The sequence below is a fragment of the Anoplopoma fimbria genome, chromosome 4 (genome assembly GCF_027596085.1).
Source record: "Anoplopoma fimbria isolate UVic2021 breed Golden Eagle Sablefish chromosome 4, Afim_UVic_2022, whole genome shotgun sequence".
Taxonomy (NCBI): Eukaryota; Metazoa; Chordata; class Actinopteri; order Perciformes; family Anoplopomatidae; genus Anoplopoma; species Anoplopoma fimbria.
The window spans coordinates 1151397-1170992 of NC_072452.1; the positions used below are offsets into that span (position 1 = coordinate 1151397).

Below are 19596 nucleotides of genomic sequence, written 5' to 3' on the forward strand. Positions count from 1 at the left end.
TATGAAACTTACTTATCTTATGTCATCTACTTAACTACGTAAGTTTTTCGATCCCAACCAATATATTTTCCTAAAGATAACCAAGGTGTTTACTGTGAACACAGAAGTTTATTTTGAATGTAAAGTTTATGCACGTAACAAGCGGAAATTGACACACATGCAAAACTGACTCTAAAGGTGTACGTAGAGCGCAATAGCTTGAGGCTGGTGGATTAATAGAAATTATTATAATAATTATGCACTCGATGATAAGTCATCAAGACACATCATCTGGGTCCTCCTGTTTACCAAATTTCACAGCAATCCATCCGTATTTCTCAAGACATTTCACAGTTTGATAGTGATTACTGAGCGTACCTGACTGGGCCCTTAAATTGAGACCAGTCGCATAAGTTAATGAGCCATAGCAAACTGAAATCAGAAACTGATTATCACTTTTTTTAAGTGCCAAAAATGATTCTAATATCAGCTTTATTGGTTTGATGCAAGAGGAAGTCTGGGAAAAGTAGTTCTCACAATTACACTCTTACACTGATTATTACTGACTATTAAAACCTTGTTGAATATTTTACCCCCAAATAATCAGTGCACTGTGAGCATGCACTTAATTTCAGTCAGATTTATAATGGGAATATGATGGACCGCATCAAAATGAAAACCATGATCAAACTGAACTACTAGACGGAAAAGAACCTCGTTGACAAAACTTGCATGCTTGTATAATTTGGAGCGTTTCAGCGGCTTTGGGTGTGCTTGATTTATCCTGCTGGACATCAAAAATCAGAGGGAAGGTGTCTTTGTTTCTTGTGAGCTCAAGCAGGAGCATCTTAAATGTCATGTGAAAAGAGGAGGAGCACAAAGATAGGGCCCAAATGTAAAAGAAAAAAAAGATAAGGGTGGAGATTTAAGCACGAGGGAAAATAAGGGGGTTAGGGAAGACAAGTAGGAAATTGGAAGACGAAGAGCCGGAAGAGTTTGAACGATTTAGAGGGAGAAGATGAAAATAAGGGGCAATGAATTAAGGAGCTGTAGAGAGGGGGAACTACGGGGGAGAGAGAAAAGGACACTAAAGGAGAGGGGAGGAATAAGGGAATGGGCTGAAATGTTCTACAAAGAAAAAGAGAAAGATGGGTGAATAGGGCACACACACACACACACACACACACACACACACACACACACACACACACACACACACACACACACACACACACACACACACACACACACTTAACTTTCCTGCCACAGAGCACCAACAGGGGCACACATAATCGCTTCTGAAAAATTCCTTTGCCCTGTCCACATTTAAACAGGCTGACATTTTCAGATTCATCTGCTCTGTAGACCTTTTTTTAAAGATTAGACAAAGATTAAGAAAAAACGCTGACTTAGCGTGGACCCAAGGCCAAAGGAAAAAGATGTGACTTGGTAAATGGACTTGCATTTATACAGGGTCTTTCTCGTCTTCCGACCACTCAAAGCGCTTCACACCAACATGTCGACATCATTTTACCCGATCAGTGGACCTGCTCTGCCTCTCGAGCCACAGCGGCCAGCAGTGATGCATTTCACTGTAGCCAGTCGGCTTGGACTAAAGAGAAGAGCAGCACTGAAGAAACTCCTGAAGGGAGAGAAAGACAATGCAGACAATGTTTGATTGACGGTTGATTTCTGGGAAGCATAAAGAACAAAAGCACCAACCTGTGCCAGGCAAAAATCTTAGTCGACTCATAGATTATTTGATTTAATCGACAGACCTGTAAAACAGAGTTAAGCTACAAAGAATGACACAAAAGCACCACTTTAAACCTCTTGTTTAACAGAGATGTGATTGGAAGTTGGTGATAAGCATAAAATACGACTAATCCTCTAAAGAAATCAAACCAAAACAACAGATTAAGGGGAAAAAATGATCATCTGATCCATGCATCGTCTCTCACGAACTGAACCGTTCACATCCAGCTTGGTGGGTCAGAGAGAGACAATCTGTTCATCTTGATTCTGATGTGTTTAAATGACTGGACTTCTGTTTTCCTCTGTCTCTCCATCTCTCCCTCTTTTCTCCTGGCCCTTGTTTTCTTTGCATCTGGTTTTCACAAGCTGTGGTTGCCAAGGTAACTCCATTAATTCATACAGCCATCAATTCAGTGCTCTACTTATTACTATTTACAGTATCTCTTACGGCCTCTCTCTCTCTCTGTGTGTGTGTGTGTGTGTGTGTGTGTGTGTGTGTGTGTGTGTGTGTGTGTGTGTAAACAACCTTTATTTTTGTCTGGCTTCATTTCTTCATTTATCTGGAGTTGGGATATTCTGTTTTTAGTTTTTCCATTTAGGCTTTTCAAGCTAGCATAGACACACACACACACACACACACACACACACAGACCGCTGCACATATGTACATTCATATGAAGCACACACACACACACACACACACACACACACACACACACACACACACACACACACCATCCTCTGCTGACTTTGACTCCCCCCCCACACACACACACACTTCATTATCTGCGCTCAGGATGTCAGCAGCAGCAACCATGGTAACAAGTTAGAGAGAGAGAGACAGAGAGAGAGTGTCGAGATTCACAGCCACTTCACACCGATGCATCATTAATGTCATTTAACTCGGCCCTCTGTGACACTTTCTATCTCTCCCGTCTGTTTTCTCCTCTCGCTCGCGGTCTCCCCCGCTTTCTGCTTCTGTGTGTGTGTGTGTGTGTGTGTGTGTGTGTGTGTGTGTGTGTGTGTGCATTTGTGGATGCAAAGACAAGTCTCTCTGTAGAGTCACTGCGAGGGCTAATAACCGACTGTATACATTTTCTTTGTGCATTGATAACCAGTGCAATGCCTTCACAGCATCCTCTCATGAGAGCAGAATGAGCCTCCCATTCAGCACAGCATGTGGAATCTCTGATTCTGAATCACTGTCCTGCCTAAATAACTTCAAAACCTCTTCAAACATAATTTCTGTTATGATATTTCATTAATGGGTGAGATGGGAAAGGGAAGGGCAGAGAAGCACTTTAAAGCCAGGTGTGGCAGTCTAATTAATATATTAGAATATTAATAATGCTCTATGCATGAACTTGTCAATGAATTCTTCCCAAAATTTAGGACTGGGCTGGAATCATAGGTAAGAAAATCTGCTGTTTCACATTAAAACATCCATTTTCAAACAACCAGACACATATAAGGTATTATACTCCGTTTAAGTTTTCGTAAACTGCATCAGTTGAATGCTTTGCCAGAACATTACTGGGCTGGAATCATAGGTAAGAAAATCTGCTGTTTCACATTAAAACATCCATTTTCAAACAACCAGGACACATATAAGGTATTATAAGAACATTAAAGCCAGTAGATGTGTGTTTTCATAGAATACCACAGAAGTTTCTCTGGTAGTAGATAAATAAGAGAGAAGCGCTGCAGGGCCAGGTGATAAATGGTGTTACAGTGCCATCTGCTGGTCACACGTAGTATAGCAGGTAACATTTACTGCAGGAGGGGATTACTTTATGGACAATATCACCGGGTGTGCTTTTTAAAGAGAGGTGGGCAGTGGAACTAGTAAGGGATTTTTATACTGTACAACTTTCCGCACATAAGATACCTGCATGTTTTGGTCCTTTGTTTCAGGTTGACAGACCAACAATCAACAGACACATTTTTTGTTACACAATTTACAGACTTAACTAATGGCAGTTACCTAACAAACATAGGTTACTTAGATTACAATCTTTTCCTTAGCCTTACTAAGTACTTTTGTTGAATATGTAAAGCTAAAAATAAAGTATGCCTACAGTAGAAGGTTATTTTGAAAATAAACATTATTCATGTAACAAGCGGTAACTGTACATTTCTTGTGAACACAGAAGTTTCTTTTAAAAAGACTCGATCCATGTTATGAGCAGAAACTGTGCGTTTCCTGTGAACATGGACGTTTATTTTAAAGACCCTGTGCGTGTAAGGAGCCCAAACTGACATGCCGTCCCTGACACGTCCAAAAACTGACACCAGAGAGCGACATAGTTTTCTTTCTTTAGGGCCACTGACCAAGCGTCAGTATTTGACAATTTGGGAGAAACAACGTGTTGCAGGGATCATGGATATTCTACTTTCAGCACGATGACGTTTAAAGGAGGAGTGCTGCTAGTGGCTTGAGAATAATGATCAGGTGACGTTTCTACAGGGCAACAAAGTCTGCATAAGGAACAGGTCAGGGTGAATGGATGGATCAGCTAAACGTTTCTGACTGCTGGTTGATTCCTTCCTCCAACCTTAATTATGTGTAACCATGACGACCAAGCTCCCCTCACCTCAACAAAGTACTCATTAGAACAACAAAACACGGTCTTTCCCTAATCCTTACCAAACATAAACCTAAACCCAAACAATGCCACATCATAAAACGGATTTTTATAGTTTGTTTTTTTTATAGTTTTTTATTGTTTAATTTGGAAAACGAGTTGGTACTGGTTGATCTCTTGGTATTTGGCCATAAGACAGAGCTGCCATGTGAAGTCTTGGAGGCAACAGCTGATTTTTTTTCTCTAACAATTACTCTGCTAATGAATACTGTATGTGTCACAATGCAATCAGATTATCCAGGTTTCATAAGATAAAACAGAAATGTCCTCATGGATGGATGGATGGATGGATGGATGGATGGATGGATGGATGGATGGATGGATGGATGGATGGATGGATAGATAGATAGATAGATAGATAGATAGATAGATAGATAGATAGATAGATAGATAGATAGATAGATAGATAGATAGATAGATAGATAGATAGATAGATAGATTTGATTGCAGCACTCAGATACTTTTGTACATGTTGTGAACTTTCAGCAGCCGACACTCTGTGTGTCTTTGAAAAAAAAACACACACACACACACACACACACACACACACACACACACACACACACACACACACACACACACACACACACACACACACACACACACACACACACACACTATAAACGCCACGAAGGTCCCTGTTGGACAGAAACCTGAGCAGTGCACCACTTACTCTACAAAACTATTTTTCTGCTCCAATTGCTAGACCATGCAAGGTTTTCTCCATTATCCAGCATCATATCAGAGCGGCACTGAACGCATCGTACCTGTAATTCAGAGGAACATGGTGTTATTTGTTACCTGCCGGGGAATCATGCAGCCCTCTGAGCACATTTAAGGCCTCGTGAAACCAAATGAAAGAGATTACTTGACTCTTAAACGCATAACACGAGCCCCTCAGGCATGTTGGTATACATCTGTGCCTTCACTACTTTATAGAACAAAAATGCAAATAAACCCATTTTGTGAGGACTATTCAACACTGTGAAAAAATGTATTAAAATGATGGCATTGCGTACGATATGACCACTACGCCATGTCACAAACGGACAGGAAAATCATAGCTGCTGTTATAGGGAAAGTTAAAACATGTATGTTTGAGTGTGCAGTAACATAACTTTTAATTAAGTCCTATGAGAATGATTAAAGCGTGCGCCTGAGTCAATTACTTGGAGGTTTAGCTATTCTTTATTTTTCTTAATCTCTGCTTTAATTGTATAATAATAAATAAAACACCTAAAAGTCTTGGAGCCAAATAAAGCTGTGGTCATTTTTCTGTTCCTCAGAATTTTGAAAAAGCCCTGATTCAGGTGTACAAGAACCTTATTTTATTCTCTTTTTAATGAAACGATTTGTTGATTAGCAATGAGTGCACAACGTGGAGGTGAAAGCTCTGATGATTTCATTTTGGGTAAAAAGTTTTGGTACCGACAAGTTTTATTTTGATGCAAAATTGTGTAGATTAGCAGGAACGTAGCACAATGTGGTAGTGAAATCAGTGCTCTGTGCAATTGTTATTAAAATCAATTAATAATCTGGACTAATATTAGCAATTTCAATAATGATCAAAATAATCGTGACTATCATTTTGGCCATAATCTTACAGCCCTACCCAAACCAGTAAAAGGTAGCAGCTAGCTGGTGGACATAGTTTTACCTCAGGAGTTAAACAATAGAGGGAAACATTCACCATCACGACACAAACACAACTCCAAACCAATGCCAACTACAGAAACTACAAATCCACTGAAGCAGGGAGCTAATAGAAACTCAACATTGTGTCATTGTCACCAGACAGGTGGAACTCTTGGTCAACACCATTTGAAGCCATCAAAAAAAAAAAAAAAAAAAAAAGAGCCTATATACTTCTGTAGTTATTGATTAGGTGGGTAACGTAGATTCACTCTTTTAATTTGGAGGCAAAACACTTAAACATTTTAAATAATATGTTTTAGGAACTTACCAACTGTATCTCCACAGGACTGCATGGGAAATAAATAGAACCTGAAGAGAAAGTCAAACAACAATAACGTGTTACTGGCAGATAATGGACATGCACCGTTGAAACCAACGTCTCTAAAGCCTCAGGCTGATAGTGAGCCACACCCCAGAGCTACAACCTTAAAGCTTAAGGGAATAGTCACGCATTATGCCACTGAGTTTATTATTTGATGTTTTTAACCCCCTCGCCCACCCTGAAGCCTATAATGACTAGTCTTTTTTTTTTTTTTTTTAGTTCAATGGCACATGTAGTACAAAAAGATGTAAACTTAGAAAAGTTTGCAGTGGCATTTGTAGGGTTAAATTATTGAACAACAACCACTTTGCACAAATGAAAACCAGAAATAAACTAGTTTACATTTTGATATGTTTCAGATTCCCTCCTCACAGCTCAACACTGGAGAGAAACGTCCCTTTGTCCCTTTGTCCCTTCCCCTCTGCTGCTCTGGCTTCTGGTCATTGAGGTCGCCATGTTTTAAAGCCCAATGTTTATGGTGATGACGTGTTGTTTGCACGTTTAATAATCTCTCATAATAACACCACCAAAGCTGATGGACATGTATTCCCTGGAAACCCACTACATATTCAACCGAGCAGCGGGTGGGGTTCCAGTCCACGGCTCTGGGCATGTGCATTGTCCATTTAACCGCGCTACCGCCACGTGACCTTCCTGATGTGGAGCTGACCTTATGAGCTGTCCCCACGTCAGCGGCCTCTCGAGCCAAACGCAGTTAAAACACGCTTTTAAATCTGTATTATTTTAGAAAAATCTTGAATTGTATTCTAATGATTAATAACAGCAGCAACCCAGGCTTTCGTTTATGCCATGCTACTGGCCTTCCACTAAAGCCACACTTTAAACCATCAACATATATTATAACGCGGTGTCATTTCAACTAATTCAACAAAAAAACTCAGATTTGACACCCTAGACAAAAACAGACGATTTAGTTATTTTATAAATGTTCATTGCTACATCCAGGAATTTGCTATAAATACCTGCTATTGACAATTTGTGCCAGAGTTCATCTCTCCAGACTGAAATGCCAAATACTGTCATCAATAAAAGCACATAAAAAAGAAATTATACATGAACTGCACCTGCAACATCACAAAATACAAATGTGTCCACTGAAGAGGAGAAAATGACAGACTGAGCAGGTCCCTAATCCAGGGCTGACCAATCAGAACCCTAACGTGTCGCTTCTGCAACACCCTGAAGAAGAGATATGAGAATTTAAAGGCCTCAAACTTCACCGAGGTCATCAGAACTGATCTTAGATGAGTGGTGGAGCAACTTAACCAACCGGAGGATTTCAAACCGTGTAAAACTGTAAATACAACAATATTCATACATAATATTAAGCTGTGTTCAGTCAGTTTTACAGGTTGTTTTTTTTTAAGCTGCTGTGTTATCTGTGTCAAATGAATCTATGTTTAAAGATCTACTCATGTTGTTTCTGTGATGTTTTAACATTTTTATGTAAAGCAAAAATGCCCCTCGGGGACAATAAAGTTTATCCATCTTTATGATTTCATAAACTTATGGCACTCTATTTTATATACTTTTATATACACTGTTCCCATTTTTGTACTACAACATTTGTTAAAATACTCCTTTAATATTTAGCATAACACTGAAGTTATGTACAACCCTGTCCTACATTTATCAGAGAAATGAAGCTGCAGTTTAACTTTTGGACACTAGATAGCAGCAGTGAGACATCACTCCCTGCTCTGTTTGCGGAACAGTTTACCTTCCTTTATTTTTAGCTCAGTCTAATCCATTACACCTCATATGGAAATTACTCAAACTATGCTTATTACTAAATCATATCTGTGGCTAAGTTTGTCCTATAAGTTGTGCTTTATTTTTCCTGATTACGACAGACAGGATTGGACTTGGCTTTGCTGAGCTTGCTATCAAGATAAATCAAGGTTAAATGTTGATTGACTGTCATTGAGCAACGCAGAGTTGCACAATGACATGAGAAAAAACAAAAAAACAAGAGGATCAACAGTGACAATGTCCACTAAGAAATACTTATTTTTAAAGTAGCACTGACAGTTGAAGAACTGGTGTTAGAGGGAATAGAAAGCGGAGAAGGGACTTTCTGAGATGACTCTCACTGTTTGTGGTCCAGATAATTACAGATTAAAAGGAGGCATGTGGATACAAAGGAGCTCGTGAAGGAGAGCATAATACTGTAGATATACCATACAAAACACGGACTGTTTACGATGACTAACGGCATGAGCTCGGCAGTCGTCAAGGCAACCGGCGAGCAATCCACTGAGGCCTTAGAGGCAAACAGGAAGTGGAGTGAGAACCGAGAACGGCAACTGAAACTGAAACAGCAGTTTGGTTGTTCAGTTAAACCGGAGTGTGTCGGTGTGTGAAACGAGGAGACATCTGCTCTCACAAAAAGCTGAACCACACTAATAAATAAGGTGTTTTCCCTCAGAACACACAGCCCTTTGCTTTCTTGTCATTACTAACTTGCATAGCTTAGTAATAATGCTGTGTTTCTAATGTAAAACAAGGAGGTTTTTAACCTGGACATTTTTTTCCTCAACAGCAACAGATGTACAAGTTCTCAGAGTCTCTCATGAGCCACAAATCTGGACTTTGATCTTTGAACAGTATAAACCGTCAGCGGTCCTTCTGCATATCATAAAGCACAAACACCTCAAGATAAATATAAAAACATTCTTTATTCAGATTTACATGTTGATTTACAAGTAGTTTTCATTGTGTACGAGAATAAACAGTGGAGACATGTCGCTGCGGGGAGAACTGTCTGTCTGCGTTGCGAGTAGCTGAGCGGGTTGTTTTTCCTTTGAACTGAACAGTGATATTTTCCTGTGAGGCACACCTCGGCTTTCACTGAGCGGGGATTCACAGAAAGCAAAAGCAGGCAGGAACTACAGCATCGGTCACTTTTTTCCGACACATGATAACATCTCATCGACGTCAACCTTTGGCTGCAATGACAACTCTTTTACATACGTGACAAATCATAAATGGACTCTACTTATAAGTGCACTTGAGTGATTCCTTGCAAGACTTCTTTCCGTTAGAGCGGTCAGGCTTCTGAGGCAAAGTGAGGGTCGGAATATTTGATCAGGTCGACCCATGCTTCAATATTAAAAACGTTTGCTCTGGAGCAAAGGCCTAATATGGATCATGCGGTTTGTATGCAGAGCAACACTTAAAGCGTTTAGTAATTAGGCACATCTGAGTTTAACAAACAAATAACAGCATCTGATTTTGTCACCACAACTACAGGGTTGTTCAAATCCCAACTGTTACTTTTTAACAAGGTGTTCAGGGAGAAATGGATCACTACGACATCGCCAAAGATTTTAAAAAAATGATGTGGCTCATAAGGACAAATGCATGGTTAAAACAAAAACGATTAGCATGAAAACATATCAAGAAGTGGAACCACACAGAATAAAACTATAAAAAAGGCACATGGAGAGAAACATTTGGTAAAGCGATGCCCATTCCAACGTCTGCCATCAAGTAAGACCAAACCCCCTTTGACTCCACGACGTTCTTAAATAAGTCCACCGCGACAGTAATGTGCGTCCAGTGTGCGTCTCTGTAGTGGTTTGGTTCTAAACCTTGGCAGATTCCTATTTATAAAACTGTTTTCCTGGGGAAACTTCCTGTTCGGAGCTCTGCGAGAGAAGCTGGGACTGGGAGCGGACTGTGCTTTAGCCTGCTAGCTGCTAACAGTAGTAGCTTTTCTGATACATTCAAAAGTTAATAACTTTTTTTGGGGGGGGAGGGTAAATTCATATGTTGCTTAGCAATATTTAAACCATCCAGCTTGCTCTAATAATACCTTGTAAAACACAAACAACAAACATGGACTATATTCCATTTTGCAGCCACAGTTCATCATTCTGTGCACATATTTGCATTTAAGGCATCAGAAGAATTATTATATCTTTAAGGAGGTCAGGATTAAGGTGAGTGTCTACTGTGCTCTGAACTAGGAAGAATGAAAGAAACAGGGAAGACAGGGACTGAGATATCCATGCGCTAGCTTCAACTGGGAAACAGGAAGTTCTGAGCCGGGAGACTGGACTGCAAAAACACACAACTTTAAGAACAGAGCCACGGCCTCTGCTGATGACGAGTCCTCAAGCCCAGACTTCCCTATTCCTCGCTATCGCAGCAAGACATTCACTTCAAATGTGCAGGAATGACTGCGGATCGCACTTTGCTTACTCTAACTCCAGTTAGGATGGACGTCTGAAACCCTGAGATTCAGTCTCCCTCCTCTGAACCCAATGAGCATAACTAGAAACACTAACATATATGAGGCTGTTTGTCACGTTGTAACCTAATAAACCGGGCAAAGACTCGTACAAAGTGCACACAAAGACTCCTATACCCTCCCACTGAAACACTTTTGCCTCGAGCCACAGATTGAATTCCTAATAACTACCTGCATGCGTCTGTAGCAGACTAAAGCACAGATAGCTTGAATCCAGCCACACTCTGTCAAAGGCACACATCTTCAATGAGAACTTCACACACACACACACACACACACACACACACACACACACACACACACACACACACACACACACACACACACACACACACACACACACACACACACACACACACACACACACACACACACACACACACACACACACACACACACACACACACACACTAGTGCTGTCCGTAAGGTGCTGAAGCGGCTTGCGGGCATAAATACATACAAGCTATGTACATTATTGACGCCAGGAGGCCAGGGAGAACTGGTGGATGCAGGTTCACAGTCTGTCAGTCCGTCTTGTCAGCGAGTCTGTTCGTCTGTCTGTGTGTGTTGGCGGGTTACATTGTCCTGAGGTTCTCCAGACAGACACAAGCGCCTGCTTTCCACTGCAGGGGCCAATCAGGGCTCCACGTTGATTGTCAATCTTTATCTAGATACAACATGCCTTTGATTCTTCCTGAAACTCTCTTCTGGTAAAGCTGGTTCATCGACAGTGTTGGTTGCTTTGTTATGATCGTTCCTTTGTTCCGTCCGTGTGCCAGTAAAGCATCCAGTGCCGTGTGTCATGCTTACACTTGAGCTTACACTACTCTAAGATGGCAGGCAATCTGTTCTAATACTTAACGTTGAGAACATTTTAATGACGCTGGGCTGAATCTGGCAATTTTACGAGGGGAGTTTTTACATTTTTTTATTTAATGAAATACAAAAAATAACTTCCTGTGATGAACTATGAGAAACCATTAGTTTGATTGATAGTTTGACTGTTACGGCTAAAAATATCAACACAGTGGATGGATGTGAGGATGTAGTTTCAAACCTTTTGAAATACTGACTCAGAGAATAAATAAAAGCCAATTTTCTTTCATTAGATAAAAGTGTCTAATTTCTTTCATTTGGCATAATGTATGTTTAAGTGTTAGCTCAAAGCAGCAGAGGACACAATCTATCAGATGACTGATTATGGTGTCTAAAAAGCCAGATGTAATCAACAACAGATGTGGACGGGACAACGGGTGCGACCATGAACTCCACATGTCCACATACATGATTCTACCGTCACAGACGTGGAAGATGATGACATTTACATCACACCTTGCATCCAAACGTGCACAGGATAATAAAGTGGTCAACCAGTCAGTGGGCATGTCTAGCAGAACACCAGTCAGAAAACTGAGAGAATCCTTCGCCCAGACAGAAGCTACAAAAATATCAAAGGTTTTGAAGCTCGCCCTGTTCAGGCTCCACGCGGCCCCCGATGGAGAAAACAAAGTATCTCCGTCGTTCCTATGCCCTGGAAGCAGCGATGACACTCCCTCGTCCAGGGGTCAGAGGTCAGGAGGGAGTCACGTCCGAGGTTTTCATGATGACGCTTGCGCGCATCTCGTGGGCTTGGCTGGCCGCCGCCGACACAAAAGAGTTCTGTCCGTAGTCTGGTGTCCAGCCGTCGGTGTGGTAGCTGATGAGCGGGGTCGGGTCCCGCGTGCTGGTGACCCTGAAGTTGGGCTTGCTCGTGGTGACGAAGCTGGCCATGCCGGGTAGAGAACATGTGGGAACCCTGAGAACTGTTGTGTTGTAGTCCCGGCTCCTGACACCCTGTCAGTCAAAACAATGAAGAAAAAGGAGAAGAAGGTACGTAAGCAAAAACACAACCGAGAGCTGACACACGTTGTGTTAAAACATCACTGCAAATATGAACATAGAGCTGAATCAGCACCTCTGCGAACCAGGACAAATATTACAATATACTGCATGTTCACAGGCTGTTGTTATGATATGTATTACATGTAAAAAGAGTCAATGTTACTGTATCCAAGAACCAATAACTGCATTTCTTATTGACTACTATTATTAACAGCAATATATATATATTTTTTTTTTCTACATTACAACATAGATAAGAACACTTTTACCACCACTGATAAGAGGAGTGTGTGTGTGTGTGTGTGTGTATGTGAGTGAAAGTGCATGCATGTTCTGTACTGCAAAGGACAACTTCAGATCAAACTGTTAATGTTTGACAGCCACAGTTCCTGACAAGGCCCTCCCTTTTCTCAGTCTCTCGCAATATTACAGGAAGGAACACCACACTCTCTCTCTCTCTCTCACACACACACACACACACACACACACACACACACACACACACACACACACACACACACACACACACACACCCTGTTTCAGTAGTTGAAGCAGGTAAAAACCTGTTTATCCGAAGATCAGAGCGGTTAATGATTCATTCATCACTCTCTCCTCCATGTATAAGTGTGCATAATGGGAGACTCACGTCTTTGTTGTCCTCTGTGTCACTGTCAGTGTCGCTCCCTGTAGAAATAAAGAAATATATATAAAAAGGCACAGATTAATAAATTGTATTCAGGGAAATTTTGAAACTTGTCATAATTGAATCACCTACATCAGGGAGGAAGAAAAACAGATGAAGGGAGAGTTCAATTTAACCAGAACAACAAGGCTCACATTCTTCGACTATATAAACAGTTCCAACAGTGCAAACACCTGCACACAATAGCACAATTCAATATATATAGATGCAAAGTAATGTAGAGTAAAGAAGGTAAACATGAAAAGGAACAAAGAAAAGAAGGGAAACATGGATGATTTTAAATTAAACCCTGACTCTTCAAGCCATGGTAGCGATGGAGAAGAAAAAAGAACTAAGAGACAAAGAACGACAGATGGAATGATTACAGCTGTAAGCTGATAGAACCCACTCTGCCTGAATGACCGGTTTGGGAGGGGAAAAGATGGATACACATTGAGATGTGAGATAAACAGATCTCAGAGCAGACATAAAACAATAAATGTAAGATGAAAAACGGTCCAGTATTGGCAATGTAATGAATATTAAGGTATTATCATGTTTAGTTTCGAGTGAGCATTTATGGTTATGGATCTCTTTCACAGAGAAAGCAGCCCTTTCATAAAGTATATGGTCCTTGCTTATTGTTAATTTTATTATCATTAACTTAATATAAATATTTAAACTGCTGCCGCTTTCACACCGCTCATGCAAAAGTTATGTTGCGTTTTCTTCCTATTGTCCGTGCTAGAAAGCTCCCGCCCAAGCAGGATTTATGTGTGCAGGAAGTTACTAGTCAGACTGGGCAGGAAGGCCCGCCCATAGCCAGAAAATAATAAGGAAAAATAAATAAATTACATTATATAAAAATGAATATATCGATTTTAAATATAGTGAAAAATTTAGTTTTCATAGAAAATAAATGTATATTTTTAAAAATATATATTAATATATACAGATATGTAAATACAATATATACAGGAAAGTATACAGAAAGGAACAATAAAAAATGTATGTTAAAATGAATGAAAATGATTATTTAAATTTTTTCTTTTTTACCACAGTTCTTTTATTTATGTATTTATTCTATTATCTTTGTATTTCCACATTTATTTTCCCTATTCTTTTAAATTGTATTTGTTTAAATGACACTTTTATGACTCCATAAACAAGTCTTATTTTTGCCCGCACTAAAGATAAGATCTGAGGCTTGTGATACAGAAGATGCAGACACTTTATGTGGATGATGTAATAGGGGATACTGTTAGATATCAACAGTTCATGGGGTCACCATCTGACTGTGGTTAAGATGTTTTGTTGTTTTACTCGCTATAAACTGAACACCAATAATCCAGACCGAATAATAATAAATAAGTGATTTTGGCTTGACAGCCAGATTTAAGCTGTGTGTTGTAACACACAGGTAGCATTAACCATATAATAGAAAGCCACTGCTTTGTATGTATGGTAACCACTACGCTCTCACAGGGTTACTCTTCGTAACTGTGGTCAGGACTGGGGTTCTGAATAACTTTGACTGCTTCAACAAGCCTGTTCCCATGTAACTAACCTATTTAACCCAATGACAACAATGTGGTAAACCACTATAGGTAAGCTTGTGTGTGTGTGTGTGAGTGTGTGTTGTCTCACCGCCGCATGAAGACACAGGAGAGATCTGGAGCGGGTACGAGTGGGAGGAGCTCACAGTCTGCTCTTCGTTCTCAGTGGTCACTTCGATCGTCTGACAGACGAATGGCAGCTGCTCACTGGTGATCATGTGGTCTTCTACTGAACTGTCAATGGCTGTGAATAGACACAGTGGATATGTAATGACAGGCCAAATACATAAATTCACTCTAGTGCTGTAAATAAATTATTCATCATACATCTTAAGTGTGTACATCCACCCACTGATAACATAGAATGATGAGACAATGGTATCTACATCAGCTATTCACACACCTCAGATATCAAAAGGTAGTTATTCAATAGCTATAAAATCAAAACACTCTGTGTGTATGTATAAATACAAAATATATGACGATATAATGACGATGGGGTAGTACCTGAGGCACTGTCCGTCATGGTAAACTCTAGCGGTTCCTCTTTGATCACTTCCATTTTGACGCCCTGCTTGGTATAGTCAATAGGTCCAACATGAGCGTCATGAGGGGTCCTGTCTTGAGATGGAGAAGCTACCTGATGGTGAGGAGGGCACAGTGTGGAAAAAGAGACAGAAACAGATGAATAATAGTGTCCATAAATGACGGTGATTTGTAATGTTACAGGAGCAGATCTGTGCCTGTTTCTCATCACACTGTGATGAACATCTGTAACAGCAGCACATTCCCATTTAAACACAGTGTCCCTGATATAATAACAACATTACATTTCAGCTGTGATAATGAGAAACAAATTAAACAGCAGGGATGTAGTGATCCAGTGCACAGACATTAGTAAGCTTTACTTACTGATGGCTATAAAAACATACTTCTAAGTTAAGTGAGGCTTATAAACAGCTTCTTCCAGCTAAGACCAGACCAGGACACAACCTGATATCTGGAGCATTTCAGGCATGTAAACAAAGAAATAACACTGACCAAACTGTACTCAACTAGCCAACCAAATATTAAACAAGCACTCATGTTCACTCCTTAACATCTTCATGTTTAAAATCAATCCGTATTTAAGAATAACCTGTCTTCACTTTGACTTTATATTTAATGTTCAGCAATGCAGAATATAGTTGAGAGTATACCCCTTCTAATCCTTTCTGTTTACATAAGGCAGCCAATAACATAATTGAATTATTAATTTACAGCTGGAGGTTTCCAGCTACTGGTTTAACTGGTGCATTGCTCTGAGAGACAGAACCAAAAGGAGGAGGAAGGCTTGGTTACTGTATCTTCTGGCACATGTCTGTGTCATGTGAGGGCCAGAGCCAGAGTACATTTTACAGGAAGGACATTAAGTGTGAGGCCTGGGTGAGAAAAAGAGAAACGCTTTCTTCTTTGTCTGGTGTCATTACGTCCCATCATGCTGCTGTTGCAATGTTTTTAAAAAGGTTATGTCACACGTGAACAACTCCTTGAGGACTTTCGTGTTATTGTTATTGTTCTACTATACATCTACCTCTTTATTTCCCTTTGGCTTCCCCTCCTTGTCTGTCTTCTTCTTTCCTAAACGGACATACAGACAGAAACACACACCTTTCAGAAATGGATTTAAAAGCCACCATATGTCTGGAAAGATTGAATCTGGAAAATTGTTAAGAGTTCTTGACCACAGCAGCAGCACTCACCTTTCTTCATGCTTCTCTCCGATGAGGAGAGCATCTTATAGACTCTGAAGGCATTCGTTCCCTTTTTGATGCTTTTATCCTTCACCTCCTCGATGTCCGGCAGGCTGTTCATGGCACAGCGGAAGTTAGCCTTCCACGTCTTTGGATCTGGACGGTCTGTGCCGAGCTGGAATTTACCTGCGTGCACACAGACAAAGTAAATCACAGAAGATTGACCAAGTGTACATTTTTTTATTAAATCTATTCCGAAAGAGGGTAAAAAAATAAATGTTTTCCTGGTATATAATTATCATTCTGATATTCTGCAGCTTCCATATTGTATGATGTGCTTTGTAAGTATTGCTAGGGAGTATTTACCTCACCAACAAGCTACGTCTGGACGCGCTAGCCGATTGCTAAAAGTAGGTTCATTTGAGCTGCATCCCTCAAATCAAAATGTCCTCCTGACTGATGCAGCAAGGAGTTGTAGGACTTTCTACTCTCAGACCCACTGTGTGCTTCCTAACAGAGGAAGCTTTAGAGGAGCCTTCTCTGGCCTAACTGAATTTGACACTCTGACAGTTGGGATCATTTGGATTTCTTCCTTTAACAAAAAATAAAAACATGTAGCACAAATGAGACGTTGCTTTGATTTTCGAGAGAACCGTTGCGTGAAAATGGAAACCACTGAAAAAGGAGAACCACTGAGTGTATGGTTAGATGGGACTATTACCAGTATGTATGGCCCATCTCATGAAGAGTGGAGCGTCTTTCTCCAGGTCCCAGCCATGACGCGCTGCATGCATCCACGGGATCTGGAAGATTCTCTTCTCCTAGAGACATTTACATTTGGTCAGCTCTAGGAATATAATATATCTGTGTGTGTGTGTGTGTGTGTGTGTGTGTGTGTGTGTGTGTGTGTGTGTGTGTGTGTGTGTGTGTGTGTGTGTGTGCACTTACTTTGTTCACCCATTTGAGTCCTGGTATCTGACAGGAGTCGATCTGTTCCTCCAGCCATGGCCTCATCCTCATTCTCTCCACTGGCATTGTCTTCTGTAAGCACACACAAGTTCAGACACATACACATGAACATGAATATTTATTATAGATTACACCTGTACGTTTGATGACGGTCTACATGTTAATTCAGCAATTCAGTATTTTCTTAAAAAGTTTCTATATTAAAAGTACATTATGACAGTTTCATTTCAATAGAGGAAAGAAAGGGGTTGTAATTAGAACAGACAACAATGTGAGAGGGTGCATCCACTTTAAGAAACAGTGCGTAGCATTCACAGGGATCTATTGGCAGAAACTCCACGAATAAAAACACTGGCTCTAGAGAGGGCCCTTGGTGTTTTCACGTGGTTGAAGTTTCAGTCGGTTGCTATCTGCAACCTCTGGCTAGAAGCTGCCTAGTCCCACACACTGCACCTTTAAGGTTATTCGTCATGCAATCATCCTTTAAGAGCAAAACAAAAAGGAGAGTTCAATCCATTTTATCTGTGGTCGTAAAGATAAAACTCCTGCCAAGTCCATGAAAGTGAACTTGCACTATCATGACTGTTCCTGCAGCCGTGTCGTCCACTTTTGACCATCTTTGTCTGCCTGCATTAAATCTAAAATGACATATTTTAGAAAACAGGAAGGCAAACGACAGATAACGAATGCAGCATGTTTATCTCAAACAGTGGGCGCAAACTTCACTCACCCCACCCAACCACATTTGATTTCAGTGCAGGGTTATGATCCCTGCAGTGTGATGGGATCAGAGTCCGGCCGGCCCAGTGAGCCTGACACTCCCCATGCACGGTGAGCCAACGCACGGCCTCCTGGGTGAGAATGAGCTCCCCACAGGTCAGACAGGGTGACATGGCACAGCCTCAAGTCCAAATATTATCCCTTCTTTATGAGCCAGTGTTGAAACGTCTCACTGCATTCAGCTCACAGTACAGGCTGTAATCAGCTCTATACTACCATGGCCAACGTGATGCTTTAAAAAGGTGCTAGTATACAGTGTTTATGTTAGTTTACATTGTTGAATAGACAGTTTGTACAGCTGGACTCCTGAAAACAGATGAAATGGTAAAAAGGAATGAAACTCATGAGGAGAAGTCATGAACTGCTGTTGTGTCACCATGTGGCAGTGTGTTTGTTTCTCATGGCACAGAGAGACAGTCAGAGAGGACCAACAACTTCTGACAGCGCTCACATTTACTACACAGGCACCAACACCTGAACGCACCATGGATATCGTTCACTAAAACTACAAAACTACAAAACATCTCAGCACCTTTAATACTGAACGTTATCCAACATGAACACAACCAGCAGTCCCAGCAGGGTCCGCTGGGACTGCTGGGAGATGTTGTTCACGGGGTTGTTTTGAAGGAGTGGGACGGGGTCACGTCAGGATTAACCTGTCTGTCTGTCTGTCTCCTGTCTGTCTGTCTGACGAGCAACAACGAGACAAAAGTGAAAATGAACCCGGTGCTGTGAATCAGCAGTCCTTCCACTGACACAGGACACACAGCTCCAGCAGCACTGTGTCGTCCTGTGTCGTCCTGTGTCAGCAGCGCTCACATGCGGAAGTAGAGCTTACCTGTTGGTCCGGACGGCCTGTCCTCTCCTGTCCTCTCCTGTCCTCCTCTCACCGTCTACTAGTCTCTGTGTTAAGATGAGAGAAGAACACGGCTCTCTGTTTCTGTGTCCAGACCGAAAGCAAAACAAGGCAGCTTGAGGAAGTGGGGGCTCTGGAAGTCCCCTCCTGTCTCTCTCTCTCTCTCCCGTCTCTCTCTATGTCTCTCTACCTCTCTCTCTCTGAGCGGAAGTCTCTGGCCGCATGTGTGCCCGTGCGAAGAGGCTCACTCTGTTCTGAAGTCTCGGGACTACAGAACGAGTCTGTTCACCACCGCCTGTGTCTGTGTGTTTATGAACACGTTAATAGAGCAGTGCTTCAGAGGTCAGGCTGTGTTTCATCTGTAGTCCTGGACAGACTGCACTGGTCACCTACATGTATGCACTAGTATGATTCAGATACATGTACCTGTACCTGTGTAATATAGACAATACAACTGCTACACA

General features: G+C 41.1%; 1 protein-coding gene across 1 annotated transcript; it reads right to left on the reverse strand.

Moving 5' to 3' along the window:
- Positions 1-10998: 10998 nt before the first annotated feature.
- irf2b (interferon regulatory factor 2b) lies at positions 10999-19169 on the reverse strand. The gene is made up of 9 exons (XM_054597507.1): positions 19115-19169; positions 17473-17565; positions 17246-17345; positions 16534-16710; positions 16365-16411; positions 15299-15431; positions 14883-15035; positions 13200-13237; positions 10999-12505 (listed from the first exon to the last, which is right to left on the reverse strand). Exons 2-9 carry the CDS (start codon positions 17557-17559, stop codon positions 12245-12247), a joined length of 996 nt encoding a protein of 331 aa, XP_054453482.1. The 5' UTR covers positions 17560-17565; positions 19115-19169; the 3' UTR covers positions 10999-12244.
- Positions 19170-19596: the final 427 nt, after the last annotated feature.

Excerpts from the sequence above, each read along its gene's own strand:
- irf2b (XM_054597507.1), bottom strand. The coding sequence starts at position 17,559 with ATGCCAGTGGAGAGAATGAGGATGAGGCCATGGCTGGAGGAACAGATC. Across the intron at positions 17,346-17,472 it reads GACTCAAATGGGTGAACAAA|GAGAAGAGAATCTTCCAGAT; the intron begins GTAAGTGCACAC and ends AAATGTCTCTAG. Across the intron at positions 13,238-14,882 it reads TCCTGTGTCTTCATGCGGCG|GGAGCGACACTGACAGTGAC; the intron begins GTGAGACAACAC and ends TTATTTCTACAG.